This window comes from Plectrocnemia conspersa, unplaced genomic scaffold, assembly GCF_051122295.1.
Source record: "Plectrocnemia conspersa isolate PC_06_02 unplaced genomic scaffold, ASM5112229v1 ptg000001l, whole genome shotgun sequence".
Lineage (NCBI taxonomy): Eukaryota > Metazoa > Arthropoda > Insecta > Trichoptera > Polycentropodidae > Plectrocnemia > Plectrocnemia conspersa.
Genome location: NW_028277165.1, coordinates 1,978,740 through 1,996,735, shown reverse-complemented (window position 1 = coordinate 1,996,735; position 17,996 = coordinate 1,978,740). Strand labels below are relative to the sequence as shown.

General features: G+C 27.7%; 1 protein-coding gene across 7 annotated transcripts in view; it reads right to left on the bottom strand.

Annotated features, from left to right (window-relative positions):
* Positions 1-17,996, bottom strand: part of emp (epithelial membrane protein) — a 61,487-nt gene that overhangs the window by 13,431 nt on the left and 30,060 nt on the right. For 6 of the 7 annotated variants that reach the window (XM_088184516.1, XM_088184522.1, XM_088184503.1 and 3 more), the window contains exons 2-3: positions 17,044-17,177; positions 3,453-3,544 (exon numbers count right to left, since the gene is read on the bottom strand). In XM_088184516.1, the coding sequence (XP_088040642.1) occupies positions 3,453-3,544; positions 17,044-17,101 (150 nt within the window). In that variant the 5' untranslated portion in view covers positions 17,102-17,177. The remainder of the gene's footprint in view (positions 1-3,452; positions 3,545-17,043; positions 17,178-17,996) is intronic. The other variant, XM_088184538.1, reaches the window with a different exon arrangement.

The following is a 17,996-nucleotide window of genomic DNA, read 5'->3' as shown; positions in this document are numbered from 1 at the left end:
TATTTTAATTTCTATGAATAATTTAATGCCTAAATATAGACAAGAAATATTGCAAAAATAAAAACATCAACAATAATATACCGTATTGATACATTCAAATACTATATATAACATAGATGGCAGTGCGTCGACCGCGGCCTACTAGTCGCCCACGAGCCTATTTTTGGTCGACCGCGTGGCTGTATTCTACCATTTAAGGTTCAAACCAGTTTTAATTCAGTAGCCATCTTTTTTGTTTATCATAATTTCTTGAGAATTTTTTAAAAATATCGCAAAATGAAAATAATAAATAAAAAACATATAGAAACCAGAATGCCTAACTATAACAAACATATTATTTAAAAAAATACATTTATAATAATGACGCATACCAAATAGAGATGCACTACTTCACCTTAAAAAAGCTTTCTGTAGTACTAGAAATCTTTTTTAAGGTGAATAAATAAAAAAAGTACAAATTTAATCCCTGCGGTACTCCACAACGAGCAATATACAAGATTGTGCGGGAAAGAAATGTTTTGCTTTCAATGATTTAAATAAAAAAATTTGGTATAGACTACATCGGATTTTATTTTTGAATAGAGGGACTTTGTCACAATAGGTTAGTAACCGTGGAATGACGCAGACGACAGTGATTATGAATACAATTAAAACTTTGGAATAAATATAGATATGTGGAATCCACAATAACAGTTTTTATAGCCGCATAGTAAAAATAAATTAAATATCTAAGCTAAGCCAACACAGGGATTATAAGTATTATTCTATAAAGTTTTTTCATGTACTACTACTATAAATACAAAAGTTTATTGATTTCTAAGATTTTTCTCGCTTAAGCTTGGATTTATTTAATTTACTCACTGACTTTTTTTTGGTTGTGTCATGTTCTTATATATAGAAAAGCAATTTGCTGGTTTCATTTATACCATCTACAATATATGTATGGTTTCAGTATAATTTAAACGACAAGCCGTACAATTTAGATTTATTACTAATTAAAATAAAAATTTGTGTATAATTGAGGAAAACATTTACATAATTGAAACATAAATTAAAAAAATAGCTAGTCAAGGAAAATTTATATTATTAATATTTTATGTCGTTGACGACGACGACACGCGGTCCGCAAAGGCAATCTATAAATACACAATAATATATATATTATGTAAATATTGAAAAATACTATTTTAATATAAAAATAAAAGATTTACAAAATTTTATATCAATGAAACATATTAGAAAATTTTTATTGTAAGTTGTACTTTTTATTTATTGCAAAAGTATTCTGCAAATTTTCTTTAATAATATTTCATAGAATACAAAATAGGAACAAACTACATAATATTTTATATCAAGAGTTAGTGCACAATTTAAAATAACATTTAAATTATATTTTTAAATAAAAAAATTTAAATATGTACCTATAAGCACAGTTAGAAGCGATAGGATAATTATATCGAGAAAAAAACTATACCACCCTGTGTGCCTACACGTAACGGTACCGCCCCTCAGGGCGACCGACGCGTTTTGTGAAATTTAATAGACTATAAAACCATAATAATATAGTAAAGCAACATTTTTGGCAAATAATCATAGAATTCCTTAATGAGTCATAAACCTTAATTGTAGTATATTAAAATATGTTTTTTGCGTCTTAGATGAGCAATATTTTCAATAAAGAATTTTGATTTAAAACTAGTATTTTACTACCTGGTTGTTAGAAAGTCATTTTAAAGCTCAATTGATCATGAAGTGAAAAAATAGAGTTCAAAATTTAAGATATAAGCTGTGAAATTGTATGACGCTAGAAGTGTTTGCTACTTAAGCATTGCTTTATAGTTAAGGTATTTCTAATTTAGACTTTTTTAACATATAACAGTTTGTTTTTTGTTGACATGGTATTTAATTACTGAATAAATATTTTTATTCTGCGAATAGCCACTTATAAAAAAAGTGTATTTGTTATTTTTTTAGATCGTAAGTTGTCACTGTACAAGATAAAAAAAGGATCAATAAAAAATATTTAATTAATTCATATCATTTTTTTGTACTTCTTTACAAACATAACAATCAACTTCGTCACTTAGTATCATAAATGGAAACTTAATGCTTTATTTTCCTGCAGTTAAATTTTCTTCTTTACAATTGGATTTATTCAAAAACAAGACAAAGATAGCATTCCTTATATTTGAATTAAAAAAATGTAACATGGAGCAAGTCGATGAACAACTCTTACTAAGAATCACCTAATGTGTTTTTGCATACATGATATGTTTGATAATACTTTTGATTATTGATTTATACACTTTATTGAAAATGATTCTCGAAAAAACATTTATATGAAGCGTAATATGTATTTTACTTGTAAGGATTATGATAATAACAAATAATATCACTATCGCAATGTAAGCATTTTACATGTTTTTTTTGAAGCGCACTTTCTCAGGACAGTTTGTGACACGGAAAGAGGAAAAATCACGGAAACAGTAACTTGGTAATCGAATTTGCATACGTTTTACACGGAACCTAGTGGAACGGTATTTCTTTACATGGCAACACCATTAAGCAATGTGACGCTACCTTGATAACCGACGCACGATTAAAATTTTAGTAAAAAATATTTTTTCCTATACATGCAAATTGGTATACAAACAATTCTGTACTCATTCGATTTGGGCAAAAAATCGAATTACGTAGTATAAACGGTAAGTATCTAGCGCAAAAACAAATCAAGTCGAACTGCCAAAACGCAATTTAACCGACGACATTGACCAATCGTGGCTACAAACCGGTTTTTTGTCCAAAGATCGTCGTGCACGATTTTCGTACGTAAGAACAAGTACTAATGAAAAAAATCATTATCGAATCGATTATCATTGGTCAAAGTTTATTATTTAGTCAACAGGATAGACTGGTGTTGTTTATTAAAGGGCCATTATATAGGTGTACAAGACAAGTTGCTTACTTCGTTACATAGTACCGGATTTATACACTAAATGTAATCCTTCTTATAGTATATAAATCAATCAGATGGATGGAGGGACGTTGCGGAATCCACCCCGGTTATTTATTTAAAAAAATCCTTGCAGTACACATGGCACAATTTGACAAACAGTGACTATACTATTAAACTAATATTTTTTTATGTAATCAAATAATTGATTTGCAGCAATTAAATTAAAAATATACTAATTATAAAGAAAAAGTAGGCACATCTATGCATTTTTATTATTATTACGTACACAAATGACTTTCGGCAATGTAAAAAATTAAAATTATCATTCGTTACGTATAAAAATTTTCACAATAAAACACAAACATTGCATTTCTTTCAATTACTCGCTCAATTTAAAGCTCTATTAAAACACGAGTATGAAAATGAATTTTAAATTTGACAATGTGATTTTTTTTAACGTTTATGATGCTAAAACACAAAGAAAATTGACACTTACGTGGTCTATGAACAATCTGATCCACGATGTGAAGAATATGGCTATAATTATACCGAGCAGTAGTACTATGGTCGATGAGACAATCACGAACCCTGAAACATAAATAAAATAATTATAAATACGAGTCGAAGGTTTGTAAATTTCATTAGTGTAAAGTTGGATGAACTTGGAAGGATACGCGAAGGTCAGGAACGGTTAAGGTCCTTTATGAGCATAATTGCAATACGGGTCTTTAACGTTCGCCAACAAAGAAGCGAGCGTTTAACCTTTTCGAAGAAAATACATATTGTAGAAATTATTTATAAAGATAAAAACCTATTAAACATAATGAACTATAGGAAATTGAATAAATTTGTACTAAAAATATAATCATTACTCTATCAATTATAATTATATGCTCTTTTTACAGTCGCTAATTTATTACTTCTTGAATTTTTTATTTTAGAAATTTTCTATTTGTGTTTGATATGTTCCGTTTAATGAAGAGAGTAAAAATTCTGATCAAAAACTATTTTTGTCAATTGGAAGAAGTCAAGAATAAATACATTAACTTAAAATCTCAGTATGATTTTGTCAAAAGATTGTTGACATTAATTATAGCCAAAATGCTTGGAATTATAAATTGCTTAAATTATTGAAAAAGTGGGACGATTTTATTACTTTTGACATGAATTATTGTATTATGAGAAGTGAAAATATTTTTATAGGCTCTCTCATTAGATGCATTTTAAGCTTATTGTAATTTATTAAATGAGAGATAGAGAGCCAAAATAAATTTCACTTCTCGAAATAAGTAAAATAATTCTGTACCATTGTAGTGTGAACGATTGGATTGGTAGACTAGAGCTAGAGTTGTAGCATTAAAAAGTATATAATATATGTTATTATACATATGATATACGATAGTTAATACATCTTATATATTTTCATATATGAAGAATTAGAAAATGTTTGTATTATATATTTTTTTAGGTACAAAATATATCTTAATAGTTATAGTTTTAAATCATTTAAATTTAATAAAAAAGTTTTTTGCTTCCTAATTTAAAAAATATATATATAAAAAAACATAAAAGACATTTTGGCCTTCTTATTTATTAAAAAAAAAAAATATGAAAATGGACATTTTAAATGTGGTAGCTTATTAAAAACATATTTTTGCTAGGTTTGTTTAGATTATGGTATTTTAAAGTATTTTTTTATATCTTAAGATATTGATAATAAGTTGCAAAGTATATTAATAAAATTTAACACAAATTGCCAATTTAATGGAACGATGAGGGTGCGGATTCCCCAATGTCTCTCTGGAGGTGCTATACTTTTTTTTGCATTAGAGTTATTTTTCGTTTACAAATATAAATAAATACTATTTAACATATAATTAAAAAGCAAAAATAGAATAATAATCTCTATCTTTTAAAAGTTTTAAATATAAAAAATGCGATTAAAAGCCAATATTTAATAATAAAATGATATTAACAACATCAGCAGAACCATCGAATCAATATACAATAAAGCTATCATCATATTCGACAAAAAAACGACCACAATTTTGAATTACAGTAAAAACACTGACTTAAAAATTGCAGTAAATAAATGGGTTATATTAACAAAAAATATTGATTTTTTCTTATAATAATATAATTCTAAACTAATACATATTTATTATTTCTTAAATGCATAAATTTCACTAAAAAATTGTGAGTTACATTGACAAAAGAGCATGGTTTAAAGCGCAAAGCGTAATATCATGAGCGCACAGGGCAAAATAGCTGCCGACAAAAATAGTCTCTAATATGATATTTGTATCCTTATATTAGAGGAAAGATTCCGACATCTATAATAGTCAATTTATATAATATTTTAAGCATTTTCCACTTTTTCAGGAATTTGTTAAAAGTAAACGTCATATTCGACAAAAAAACTAATGCAAAATAAACAACAAATACACCATATAAATTACATTATAAACATCGATCTGAAAATTTCACCATAAAAATGTGGCTCTCATATAAAAAAAATGGTAAAAGTGAATACATTAACGAAATGATCATTCTGCAACTTCCACAAGAAAAGTTATAGAAATCAACCAAAGGGCCTGTGTACATTGTAGATAATAACATCGTTTACTATATTATACAAACTCTGTAAAAAAATTCAATTAATATAATAGCTGCTAAAACATTTATGACAACAGGAGATTTTTAGTGCAATACTTCAAAACACTGCATATTTTTAAAAACCCATTAATAAAATAAATGGTATCTTTAAAAACAGCTAAAATAATTTTCTGACGTCTATAACAGAAAACTAAATACAATTTTATATCAGGCATAGTTATTTTAATTTTAATGAAGTACATACTGATTATTCAAAAGACGTTAGTTATGATATAGAACAGTCTTAAATCAATAAAATAGTCTAAAACATAGCATTTGAGAAACTTGTTTAAGTATTCCTTTATATCTTCTTTCATCGTGAAAAAATGTCTAAATTTTGCACAACACCATAATTCAAAGCTAAGAATGCAAATTCGATATCAATACAAAAGTGTCCAGGAAGTCACGTTTCCTCGGCCACGTGAATAATATTCACAATGTCTGAAATGTATTCTCGAGTGTGACGAAACGAGCTCGAAAGTGATGTGCTTTTAATGTCGACGAACCTGTGGGGTGACTAAACAATGGCAACCATGAGAATCGATGAACTATTTATAACAATAATTCAGTTGCATTAAACCATAACTGCTGATTGCTCAACCAAAATGTACGACGCAACAATAGGCGCAAGGTCGTCAGCGTCTGCTTTGAATTTTGATTAATTTTCGAAATATTCATATAACCTCTAAATGATTTCTAACCGATGTACTTTCGTCAATCGAAGACAAAGTGTCCTCGGCTGGTTGCAATGAGCGATTGATTTCGAAATTTCTAATCATGAGCATCGAGCGCATCTTAAGATTAACTGTACAGATAGTGTTCATTTTGTTATGCACTCAATAGTGCAAACAGAAAATATGTATACACTCATTAATTGCATAATTTACATCATTAGAATTTTTAAATCTAAAAGGTTAATTCGTTACTGGAATTTTTCTTATTTGGTTCTCACCATGCATGAGTCACTTCAAAAGTTGCACGATCATAGTTCTTACTCGTAGGAGATTAGCATTTATTAGCATATTTCTAACACATACCATTGATTATATTGATATACCAGAAATATGAATACAACAAATATTTTAAAACACCTACTTCATTTCAGGTAATATATAAACATATTTAACAGAAGATTTTATTCACAACGTTATAAAAGAAGATGGGTTAGAAATATTTTTTATTTAATAAACTAACATATGAAACATTTTTATAATATAATAACAAATGAAGTTTTTTTAATTATTTAAATAATTTCTTTTAATAATTTAATTAATATATTTCACTTATTTTTTTAATGTGTTTCAAATAAATTAAATGTAGTAGTTTTCTATATTATTACCATTCCATGAAATGTTAAAGAAGATCATTATTATTAATTCGTTTTTAGTATCTAATCATGAGAGCAAATACATCACGAATATCGTGACTTTGGTGTCTCAAAAACGATGACTAACGACTTCCAGTGCGCGACATAAAAAACTTTCTTAGAGTTTAACTCAGTCGTGATTATCAAAGTACAGGAAGCTGTCACACAATCCTTTGATAATACATACGCACACACAGCACCTGCCATCAACACCTGGACTACCTTGTTGTCATTGAATTGTCATCCACAATCGTGATTTACCATGATTAAGTGATGACAAACATCGTGAATCATGTCAAATAGCGAGTTCATTACTCATATTTTGCTGCTTGTTCATTTGACTCATTAACCAGGAATACTTTTTGGAAGTCATACACATGTTTGATCTTCCGAATCACGTTTTGTTTTTGCGACGCATGATTTTATTTTCATCCGGATGTGAAGGTCACATTGGTATTTTTTTCACTTGATCGAATCGATTGTACGTATAATTTTATATGGTAATTAATATGTAAAAAATATATTGAACGCGTCATTAGAAAATACATTACCATAATATGAACGTATTGATGCAAATTGACACTCATTTCTTTACATTGTTATAAATAATATTTTTTTGCCTGTTTTTAAGATAAGATAATATTTATTCCAAAAAATAAGATCTGATTATTAAAATATTTTTTGTTTGTATTATAATATAATTTTTTGCTTCCAGTCAATTTATACGTCAATTTCATACAATCGAGAATGATTGTCGTTTTTTAACAAAAACTATATAATAATCACATGTATGCGAAAAAACATTTAGCAACATCGGCAGAGGTAAAAGTCTAACTTGTGGAAAAAAAGGGTTTACACTATCCGACGACCTTCAATGGCTTTTTTATCGAAACCGATGCTTAATCACCAACCTTGTCAATCAATGCTGGTCGTTTTACAATGAGTGCGTTATCCAAAATATTGTTCCTCTTAGACTGAAGTTAAACATAACTAAGTAATTCAAAATGCAAATCACGTAATAATTTATTTCCATTTAATTATATACATATTTAATATAATAATAATTGTAAGATAATGCACTATAATATCAACAGTTTATATAGTTGTTAAGATTTAATAGGTTCCAATGTTTCATTGTAAATAAAATTATAAAACAAAGTATACTGATTATTATTTTATTTGCATTTTTATTTCCAAACTATTTTCAGGCTCATATTATTTCAATAAAGTTTACGCATGATTGCTTATTATCAACAGTTTTGTTACTGTATTCATAGAAACTTATTTCATTTTCTATTATTTTGAAATACGAAGGTATAATCAACTAATGCACAGCTATGATTATTTTTTAGTTATTTATAAATTATTAAAACACTTTTTTGAGTCGATACATCAGAAAAAATTACGCTATAAAAATACAACAAATCATAAAAAGTAGTAATTGCTTCAAAATTGTGATAAACACACAAAATCACGAAGATGTACCGATGCCACAGGTGACAGTCACGCACCATTGCAACATTTCAATCGAGAAGCTCAAGATAAACGACCTTAGCTCCTAGACGACCTCACAAGGGAAACCTTGTGTTTAAGTTACTCAACCGCCGAACCATAATCTATTCACAGATCATCTTGTTTACTAATCAGTACGATACGTGTGATTTAAATTGCTGTAATGTCACCAAGAAAAGACACGCGAGAAAAAACCTTTGTCTTTCTTTAAATGGTAGATGTTTAATTATCATTGACTTGAAAACTAGTTTATCAGGTAGTTAAGCTCTAATTGTGTCGTAAGCACATCAGAAATATGTAATATTTTCAAGGAAAACTACCACAAGTCTAGTTAACTAGATAACGATCGAAATAATCTCTATGATTTGATCTTAATTATATCATTTTGATTGGTAAGGACTCATTTAGCAAATAAATATTATTTATAATTTAATATAATCATTAAATATCCATTAAATACTTGGTAAAAATATTCTAAAAATACTATTATATTCAATATGAGGTTTAGGCAATAAATATATTTTTATTAGTCCTAGTTTTTTTATATATTGTAAAAACTGCTTTTATTTTGTGAAAAAATATCAGACAGTAGTGTTTTTATAATAATATAATATAATGGATCTAGTATAAGTACTGTAAGGTCAAATATAATAAGCGTACATAATTATAAATTAATAAATCAAATAAATGTTAAATTTACTTTCTTTTCATATTTCGGCTGCGATGCTCCAGCCATGGTCACGAATTATTTTAAATAAAATATATCTTTATCATTTTAAAATAAATAAAAACATTTTATCAATTATTTCAAGTAGTTACTGGAGTTTATTTTTTACAGTTTTTATTGATGCAAGAAAAATGATACAATAATTTTTTTTGCCTATTTAATATTGTTTTTTAATATATTAATACTGCTGCTGTTCTATTTTTATATCTTTAATATAGTATTTTTTTGTCATTGAATAAATGCGGTTTTTTGTTGTTATGTATATTATGATTATTTTATGTTCAAGATCAAATATTATTTTTGTGGTATGAATATTATTTTTTGTATTGGACTCAAGATTTACTTGACTTATTGTTTAAGACAATCAGCTAACTAATAACTTTCACTATAATATATTAATTATACTGAAAATTTTAATTTGTTTAACATAGTTTAAAATATGAGTTTAAGTATAACCAACATATTTTCATTTTTTTTTTACTTATAAATATTAATTGTAAATGTTATAGTGCTTTTAGTCATTTGTAAGTTTTATGGAACATTTTTTAATCTTTAAATGCATTTTAGATATTACAGTGAAAATACTTATCTAGCATATTAAGAACCAGTCTATTAAGAATAATTAACGTATATCTTTGTTATTTCACACTTAAAAAGTACTAAGCTTTACTAATTATATTTAATTACTCATATGGACAAACATATTTTCATAATAAAAAATAAATTACGTCTATAAATAAAACTAAGAAATTACCACAACAACAATAAAAGTATCACTATATATATAAAAAAAAATATTTCTATAAAGTTTTCAATCTTTTTAATATTAATGAACAAGCAAGAAAGAAAATCTATTTCAGAATATCAAGACCAGACATTAAACAGACAAATTAAGATAATATCTGAATTTACACAATTTGTGTCAAAGTTTTTTTTTCTATACACAGCAACAAAATCAGAATATACAAACAAGTAAAAAAAACCATTACCAATATCAAAATACAATGTTTCACTACAAAACCAAAGTAAATAATATGTATTGATGAGCAATATGATAAGAAAGTTGAATTTAAACCATAGTATTATTTCTTTAGCCATTGATTTAATAATAATATGTATCATATAATATCATGTTGATTTACTTGTAAAAATTTAAGTGCTTATTATTGTTTAAAAGCACAACAATCGGGCGCAATTATTGAAAAACAATTATATGATTTAAAACATATAATACACTGAATGAGTCAGATAAACACTATTTCTTGAGTTGATTGAGTCTTATCAATTATTCCGTATAAGCTGTATGCTTACGTATGGATACCTGTGTATCGATTGGTGTCAAAACGTTTAACACATATACAGTCAGTGGCCATGACATGGCCGTAACAACAGTACAAAGACTGTCAAACACTCAAGATCAACATCGACGTATTATTAATATTAAAACAACTTTTAATTATTTGTGCAACCTGTCATTTTGAAGCACCTCTACAATTTATAAAATATTCACCATAGACTGAAAAATATTATATAAGTTTTGTATTGTTCAACGCCGCAGTATAATCTGGTCGACATTGAAAATTTAGTCCTGTTCAACTCAATTAAAATTTACATCAATCCGAATCATTCGCACACATTCATATTTTGGTTAATACTGACTACACTTCCACTTTCTTCCATTGGAAAGCTCATTAATCCGGTTGCTGTCGTCTCATATAAGTTATGCAACGGAGCCGAGACAGTTATGCGAATGTGACATAACGTTTATATCTATACATACCCCAGTTACTGAGTTAACTCGCTTTCGTAACTATTGCCACTAGCATCCGTCTTTTGAGAGCGCACCACGAAATTGTAACAATTAAAAATGGAGGAACGTCTACTGAGTTCAATTTTACTTTCATCTCTGCGCGTAAATTTCGTACGACACACTTTCGATTTTTAACGATTTTTAACGCTATAAATCTGAAAGAATCGTAATCGGTGATAAAAATTGAGTTTTTATTCAAAGTTAAAGCTCAACTTGAAGTTGAACCGCTTTTCCTTGAGATAGGCGGCGAGAGACTCGAACGCGCGGGGTACCGGCAAACCCGTTCACCAATGAGAATTAATAACTGAGAAGGAATTTGGCCCAGTCTCGAAGGTTAAAACGTCACATTGCCGTATTCGTAATCATTTTCATATAATAAAATAGGTTTTAAAGCATTATTTATATATTAAAAGTACATATTTTTGATAAAAATATAAAAATATCAACTTAAAAATATTTTTAACTAAACTATAAACACCATAACTTGTTCTTATGGTTGTTTAATAATAAAATTGCTATATGATTTTAAAGAATCTTTCACTACAGTTGCTATGTGTAAATAAATATATATTTTATTTGCATATAACATTTTATTTATAAATAGTTTTAGATTATTAATAATTATTAATATAGCACACAATTACATTAAATAATTGACTATCATCGTTAGCTATTTTTCTAATTTTATTTTTAAATTATCCGAAAATTATTTTCTGATATATACGTTAAGTCAAAAATTAAAAATTATTGTAGAAAACATTTTTCAAGCGAATTTCTATTTTTTATGATTTTGGTCACAATAAATAAATAAACGATTATTTAGGCAATAAATATTTTAATATGCTTCAGGTAAAAATCTATAGTTATTTTATTGATGGTTAGATTTATATGATATGCTAACATTTACACTGTTTCTTTAAAAAACAACTAAAAAATATTTTTATTATATTTGTATTATTAATTGAAATAAATTATAATACATATTACAAAATAAATTTATTGAAGGCACAATAATAAAATTATGTTTCTTGTAAACCTATGAATTTATATTTTTCACATATAAAAATATTTTTATGGTTTTTGTCATAAAGATAAAATAAATAAAATGATACGCTGCTATCAGCTATAGTATTAGTTATTTTTCTAAAGGTTCGGTTTAAAATATATTATCGTTTTTATGAAATACTGAAAATTCATTATTTTATTACAATAATATTATTTACTTAAAAAAATATATAAGCTCATAGTTAACTTTTCAACTATGTTGTTATTAAAATCGCTACAAAAAATGTTAGCATATGTAAACTAACTAAACCAGAAATTTCGGTTGGTATTTTTAATTATTTCCACGAAAAGTATTAAACGTTTATTTATATTTAGTGAATCATCAATAAGTATGGTTTCATATGCATTGTATTATTATGTGTCAATGTTCCAAAAATGTACATCCATTTCCGGACATAGAAAGTTGAAATTCGGCTAATAATTAATGTTCGAAACTAAATTTCTAATATTCAAGAATATACTCACACAATATTAATTGATGTGAATCGGTCCAATGCGAAAAATCTTTCAGTGACAATATTTTCAGTGATGCAATTCATTGAGCAATAAGCGTCGAAGGGGAAAGTTGAGAAACTCGTCATGATTACCATAGCAATCATACCATTCGATATTTTTATTTCACTTGGAACAAAAATACGCCTCGAGACCCTAAAGGTCGCCGCCCGACAACCTTGTATCGTTTTTTATCGGTTTTAGGAACTGTGACTTGGATCAAAGTGGAAGAGAAGTAGTGACTCTAAACGCAGGTGAAAGTTTGAATGACGTCACGATTCGCGCTGAACGTAACAATTGTACGAACGGTCCAGAATCTGGGTGACGAGAAATCGAGACACTCGAGAGGTTCGAGGTTTTTTACAGCTTTTTATAATGCCTATCGAGAATTGTTGTGGTTACATCATTGCCATTATAATTGTTATGGCACAGTTTGATACTTGCGTGCGGATTATATATTATACATCAACTTTAGAAGTATCTCAATAACATATAACATCATCTTGATTTCCTTTACAAAAAGTTTCTATTGAATTGAATATAATTCAATTCAGTGTTGTTGTTTTCTATAAATGGAACCAATTGGCAATGAGGTTTAGTGATCTGTTACTAAAAGACTTCCTTTTATTAGATAAATGACATTAAATGTCAAGGCAATTCTGTTGATGCTTGTTATTAAGTTTTTATATTACATGCAATAGTATATTATTATAATTTATACACTTATTAACACGTAACTGGTTTTCAATGTCAATTTAGATTTTTTAAAGATTTCACAAGGGGCAATTAATCACAAAGACTGTGATTCTCCACGATTCGTTGAGCTCAGAGCCATCGATCGTAATTGTTGGAGAAATTTTGAAAAAATAATAATTGCATACAAAGAAGGGCAATACCCTGAAACTTTCGAAGCAGACCGGGGAAATTCGCGGATAATTTTATGATATAATTTTTTCAGGGAAAACTTCGATCGTGACGATAGAAGCGAAACGCAGCAAAACGAATTTCCAATATTTTCTCAATGGAAAATATTTTTCTGTGTCCAAACGGAAGCTTTTAAATGACAACCGCGCTAATTGTGCGTTGTCAATGTTCAACTTGCAAAATCTCCCGGCTAAATCATCTTGAATGCGATTGCTCAAACATTGCAACGTTGGTTCTCAAACGGAGGCACGCAATTGCAATATTCAATAATTGATGGCTAATTTAATAGTGTTTGAGCAAAATTATATAATGTGGGAACACGTCAGTTTTATTTTTCATTCGATTCGATTTAATCGTATTTTGAATAAGACAATGCGAATTACAATCGCAAACCAAGCTGCGTCAGCTATCGTGCAATTTTATTGTATGGGTTTCTTATTGTTCGCTAATTCAGTTAATGTAAATACTTGTGTTTGCTTCTTGAGGTAATGTAAACTTACAGCTATTATAAAAATAATAATGAGAAAATGTATCGATGAAACTGTAACTGTAGAATATTAGGCTTCTAAACTAATATATTATTTTCTTACTCTAATCTACATTAGCTCAAGAATATATGTAACATTAAAAGAAAGTACTTGTTACTTAAGAAAGTATGTAAATTTACATTTATGTTTTCTCTGTATCATTAACAGTTTACGAGACATCTCAAAGGTTTTAATTTTTTCATACATTACAACAAATCATAATATTGTTTAACTATTTCTATTGTCACAATTCAGAGAAAAACTGAAAAACGAAAATATATTTTTTATTATGAAATTTAATTAATTGTCCACAACGTTTCGGCAAAAATATCCTTCGACATCATCTTGTGGTATTTTTTTAACGGTACTTATTTAATAACGCATCAAGCATATCGTTGATTTTGGTAAAGTGTAAGTGTGATTATATAAAGAAAAAAATCCTCCAGATAATTTTGGTAAGTAGATGTTAATTAAATATTTTGGCAGTGATGAACCTGGCATAATCATGTATTCTAAGAAATTTGTAATCAAATTCTGATTCGTTTTTAAAAACAATTAAAAAATAATAAAAATCGTGATAATATTACCAAACTATGCTTAAATATATATTTAGCAAAAAGTCGAAAATAATAAAAGAAAACAAGCGCAAAAATAAAATAAATTTGTAAAAATACACCAGGTAATGCTGAAACATATTTTTGGCAAAACAAAAAATCCTGTAGTTTTACAAAAAAAAAAATTATCGCAATTATTTCAAAAGACAAAATTCATCGCGATTGAGATATTTTTCTTTTCAATATTTCGGCAGTGATGGACCTGCCATGACCACAAATTTAAATTCGAATTGGCTATAATGAAAAATTTATCATCGGCATTTGCGTAGCTATGGGGGGGGCGGAGGGTGCGGGCCGCCCCGGGCGGCACTTGCTTGGGGGCGGCATATTCGCGATGGGATCGTCTAGTGTACTTCTTAACCCTGAATGCACTAAAACATATATAAATTCACAAAAAACAAGAGCTTAATAACCAATTTATTACTTTACGACCCTGCAAAAATTGTATGGGGGGGGGGGAATTTTAAGGATCGCCCTGGGCAGCACACCCTAGCTACGCCACTGATCATCGTTTAAATATATAAAGTATTTCTCAATGATTTAGAAAAAAATATATATTGTGCTGATAATAATATAACACAAGTTTAACTACATGTTATCCATTGCGCGTACCAGTACCGTTACAAGTAATAAGGCCGAACAAGTCCAACCCTTCGGGTGGGCGCCCAGCTTGTGACGGCTGGGTGAGCGGTTCCGTACTAAATATATTATTAGTTTTTCTCCCGAGTGCTCAGGGAGACGATATGCTTAAACACATTTTGGCAAAATATAGAAATTAAAAAAGGCAGAAAAATTCCCTAAATTAATATTTTATCATCTTGATCAGCGCGAAGAAAAAAGTAAAGATTCGCGATTATAAAAATGTTTTTATCATGTTTCATTGAAATTAAAACTTACAGTTCAATATTTCGGCAGTGATAGATTTGCCATGTTCATAAATTTAAATTCAAATTGGTGATTTATTACCTTTAAAATATCGAAATCTATTTTTTAATTGCTTTTAAAAAAAATGTACGTTCATTTTAATAAATATTTTGCGCAAAATAATATCATGAGATTTAGACATTGAAAGAATAAATCTGAAATATAATATTTTTTTATTTCGATTTATGTTAAAAAATACAAGTTTCATAAATATTGCCATTTACTGTTCAATATTTTGGCAGTGAATTCAAATGAAAAAATGTTATCTTACAAGGTTTATCACTGTTGAAATATCGAAAAGTATTTCTCAATGTCTATAAAATAAATATTAATGTTTATACCCGCAAAACTCTAAATAAATAATTTTCTAAGAATAATACACAATATGATGCTTAAAGAAATTTTAGCGAAATACCGTGAAGCGTAAAAACACCAGAAAAATTCCTTATATATAATTATTTATAACTAAAAAATATATTATGTATATTTAAAATGGTTTAGAATCCATATTATCTACATATTTACGGATAAGATAATCAAACGGTTTAAATGACGTGAATATGATCGATAACAATACATTAAATATTACTTATTTTAGATGTACAACAATAAGTAATTATAGAGATAATAACACTACATCAAAATGCACTTTTTTGTAACAAATACTTAATTACTTCATTTATATGTTTTTATAATAAAAATGGGTTCTTCATTTTTGTTTATCTATATTATATTTTATTTCAATCTTTCTTTGTCACCCAGCGTAGGCCAAATGCGTTACAACGGTATAAACCTGTAGCAAATTGGTAAATCAATCAGATATTAGCAGACACTATTAATTATCAAAATTAAAGTCTGAGAATTAATGAAAATATCATGGACAAACTTGATATGCAGATGACGTGTACATACATAATTTTACATTATTTTTTTTGAAAAATAAATATTAGATAAATAATAATAAAAATTAAAGTAAATTTGCTAAAAATTATATTTATATATGTATATGAAAGATTTCTTACATTTACACATATGTATTTGTATTTACTCATATACCTACTAAATGCATACATAAAAACTCAAATAACAACAGCAAATAGCAGCCAGTCGGTTGTTAATGAAAAACGTAGGCATAATAACGGTACGCGCGACACGCAGAGGTCAATATCACTTCCAAAATAGCGAAAAGGAAAAAAAAACAAGTTATTTGTTTCTTCTTACACATCATGCTTGAAAATTACCTCTAATGCCCCTAATAATAATTACCTCGGAAGCTTTAACCTTTGTTTACAACGTCACACCACTCAAATATTGATAATATGGATAATATTGACCTTGTTGAATTTCGTAATATACTTCTTCACCTGACGGCTTCATTGTATATTCACAAATTTTCTCACAATACATATTCAAAAATGAAAGTGAAAACGTTATTATGCTATTAAACATACATGTATAAAAAAATACTTACACCACTTTCGGAGGAATGTGCTCGTTAACTTGGCGCAAAGTTTATCTCTTCCTTGCATTTTGAAGTTGTTTTATGTGGCACTGTCACAGATATCACAGTTTATTTTTGTTTAATAAAGTTTTGTTAACACTTTACTGCAATGTTTAATAAATATGAAGTTTGCTATAGAATTCTCGGTAACTACTACCTTTGTTGCTTTACATGGAGGTCAACGTTTCGGACGCGACGTGTTTATTCAAGCGACATGTCATGACACTGTAGGAAACCGCGCGAAATGATCGAGAGGATGACAAAGTGGCACGCCGGCCGAACCTTGGCGACGACTTTCGAAAATTTCAAGCAGACACGCGATTATGTGGTGAAGAACTTAAAAGCCTAAGGTGCTGATTGAAACACTTATATGCTAATTAGTATTTAAGAAACCACATAAAGTATACAATGTTTCATGTCTATTACTCTTTGAAGAAACCGCTAAATTTTGCAAAAAATATGCATATTCATGCTTATGTTATGAAGAGAAAGAGAGAGAGAGAGAGAGAGTGAAAAAGACTAATAATTAAAATAAAACATAAATATGAAACAAAAGAATATAGACAATTTCTTTTACATATAATTTTACTTTATCGTCTTACTTATTGCTTAATGATATTCAGTTAAAAACAATATAAATAAAATATTATTATTTACTGATTTATTGTATTGCAAATAATCGATTAAAACACTTTTACTTTAATTTACAAAAAATATTTGTAATAGTTTATATTTTCAAACTCTTCTTTGAATTTAAATCTAATGAACTAATTTTCCTTTTAACTTATAAAAGTTGTAATATATGTATTTTTTTTCTGTAATTTTTATGTTTTTTTTATATAAATATATACCAATTATAAACAATATTTTTTTTTTTCAATAGATACGTTAGAGTTAAGATACCATCAAATATAAATTTTGAG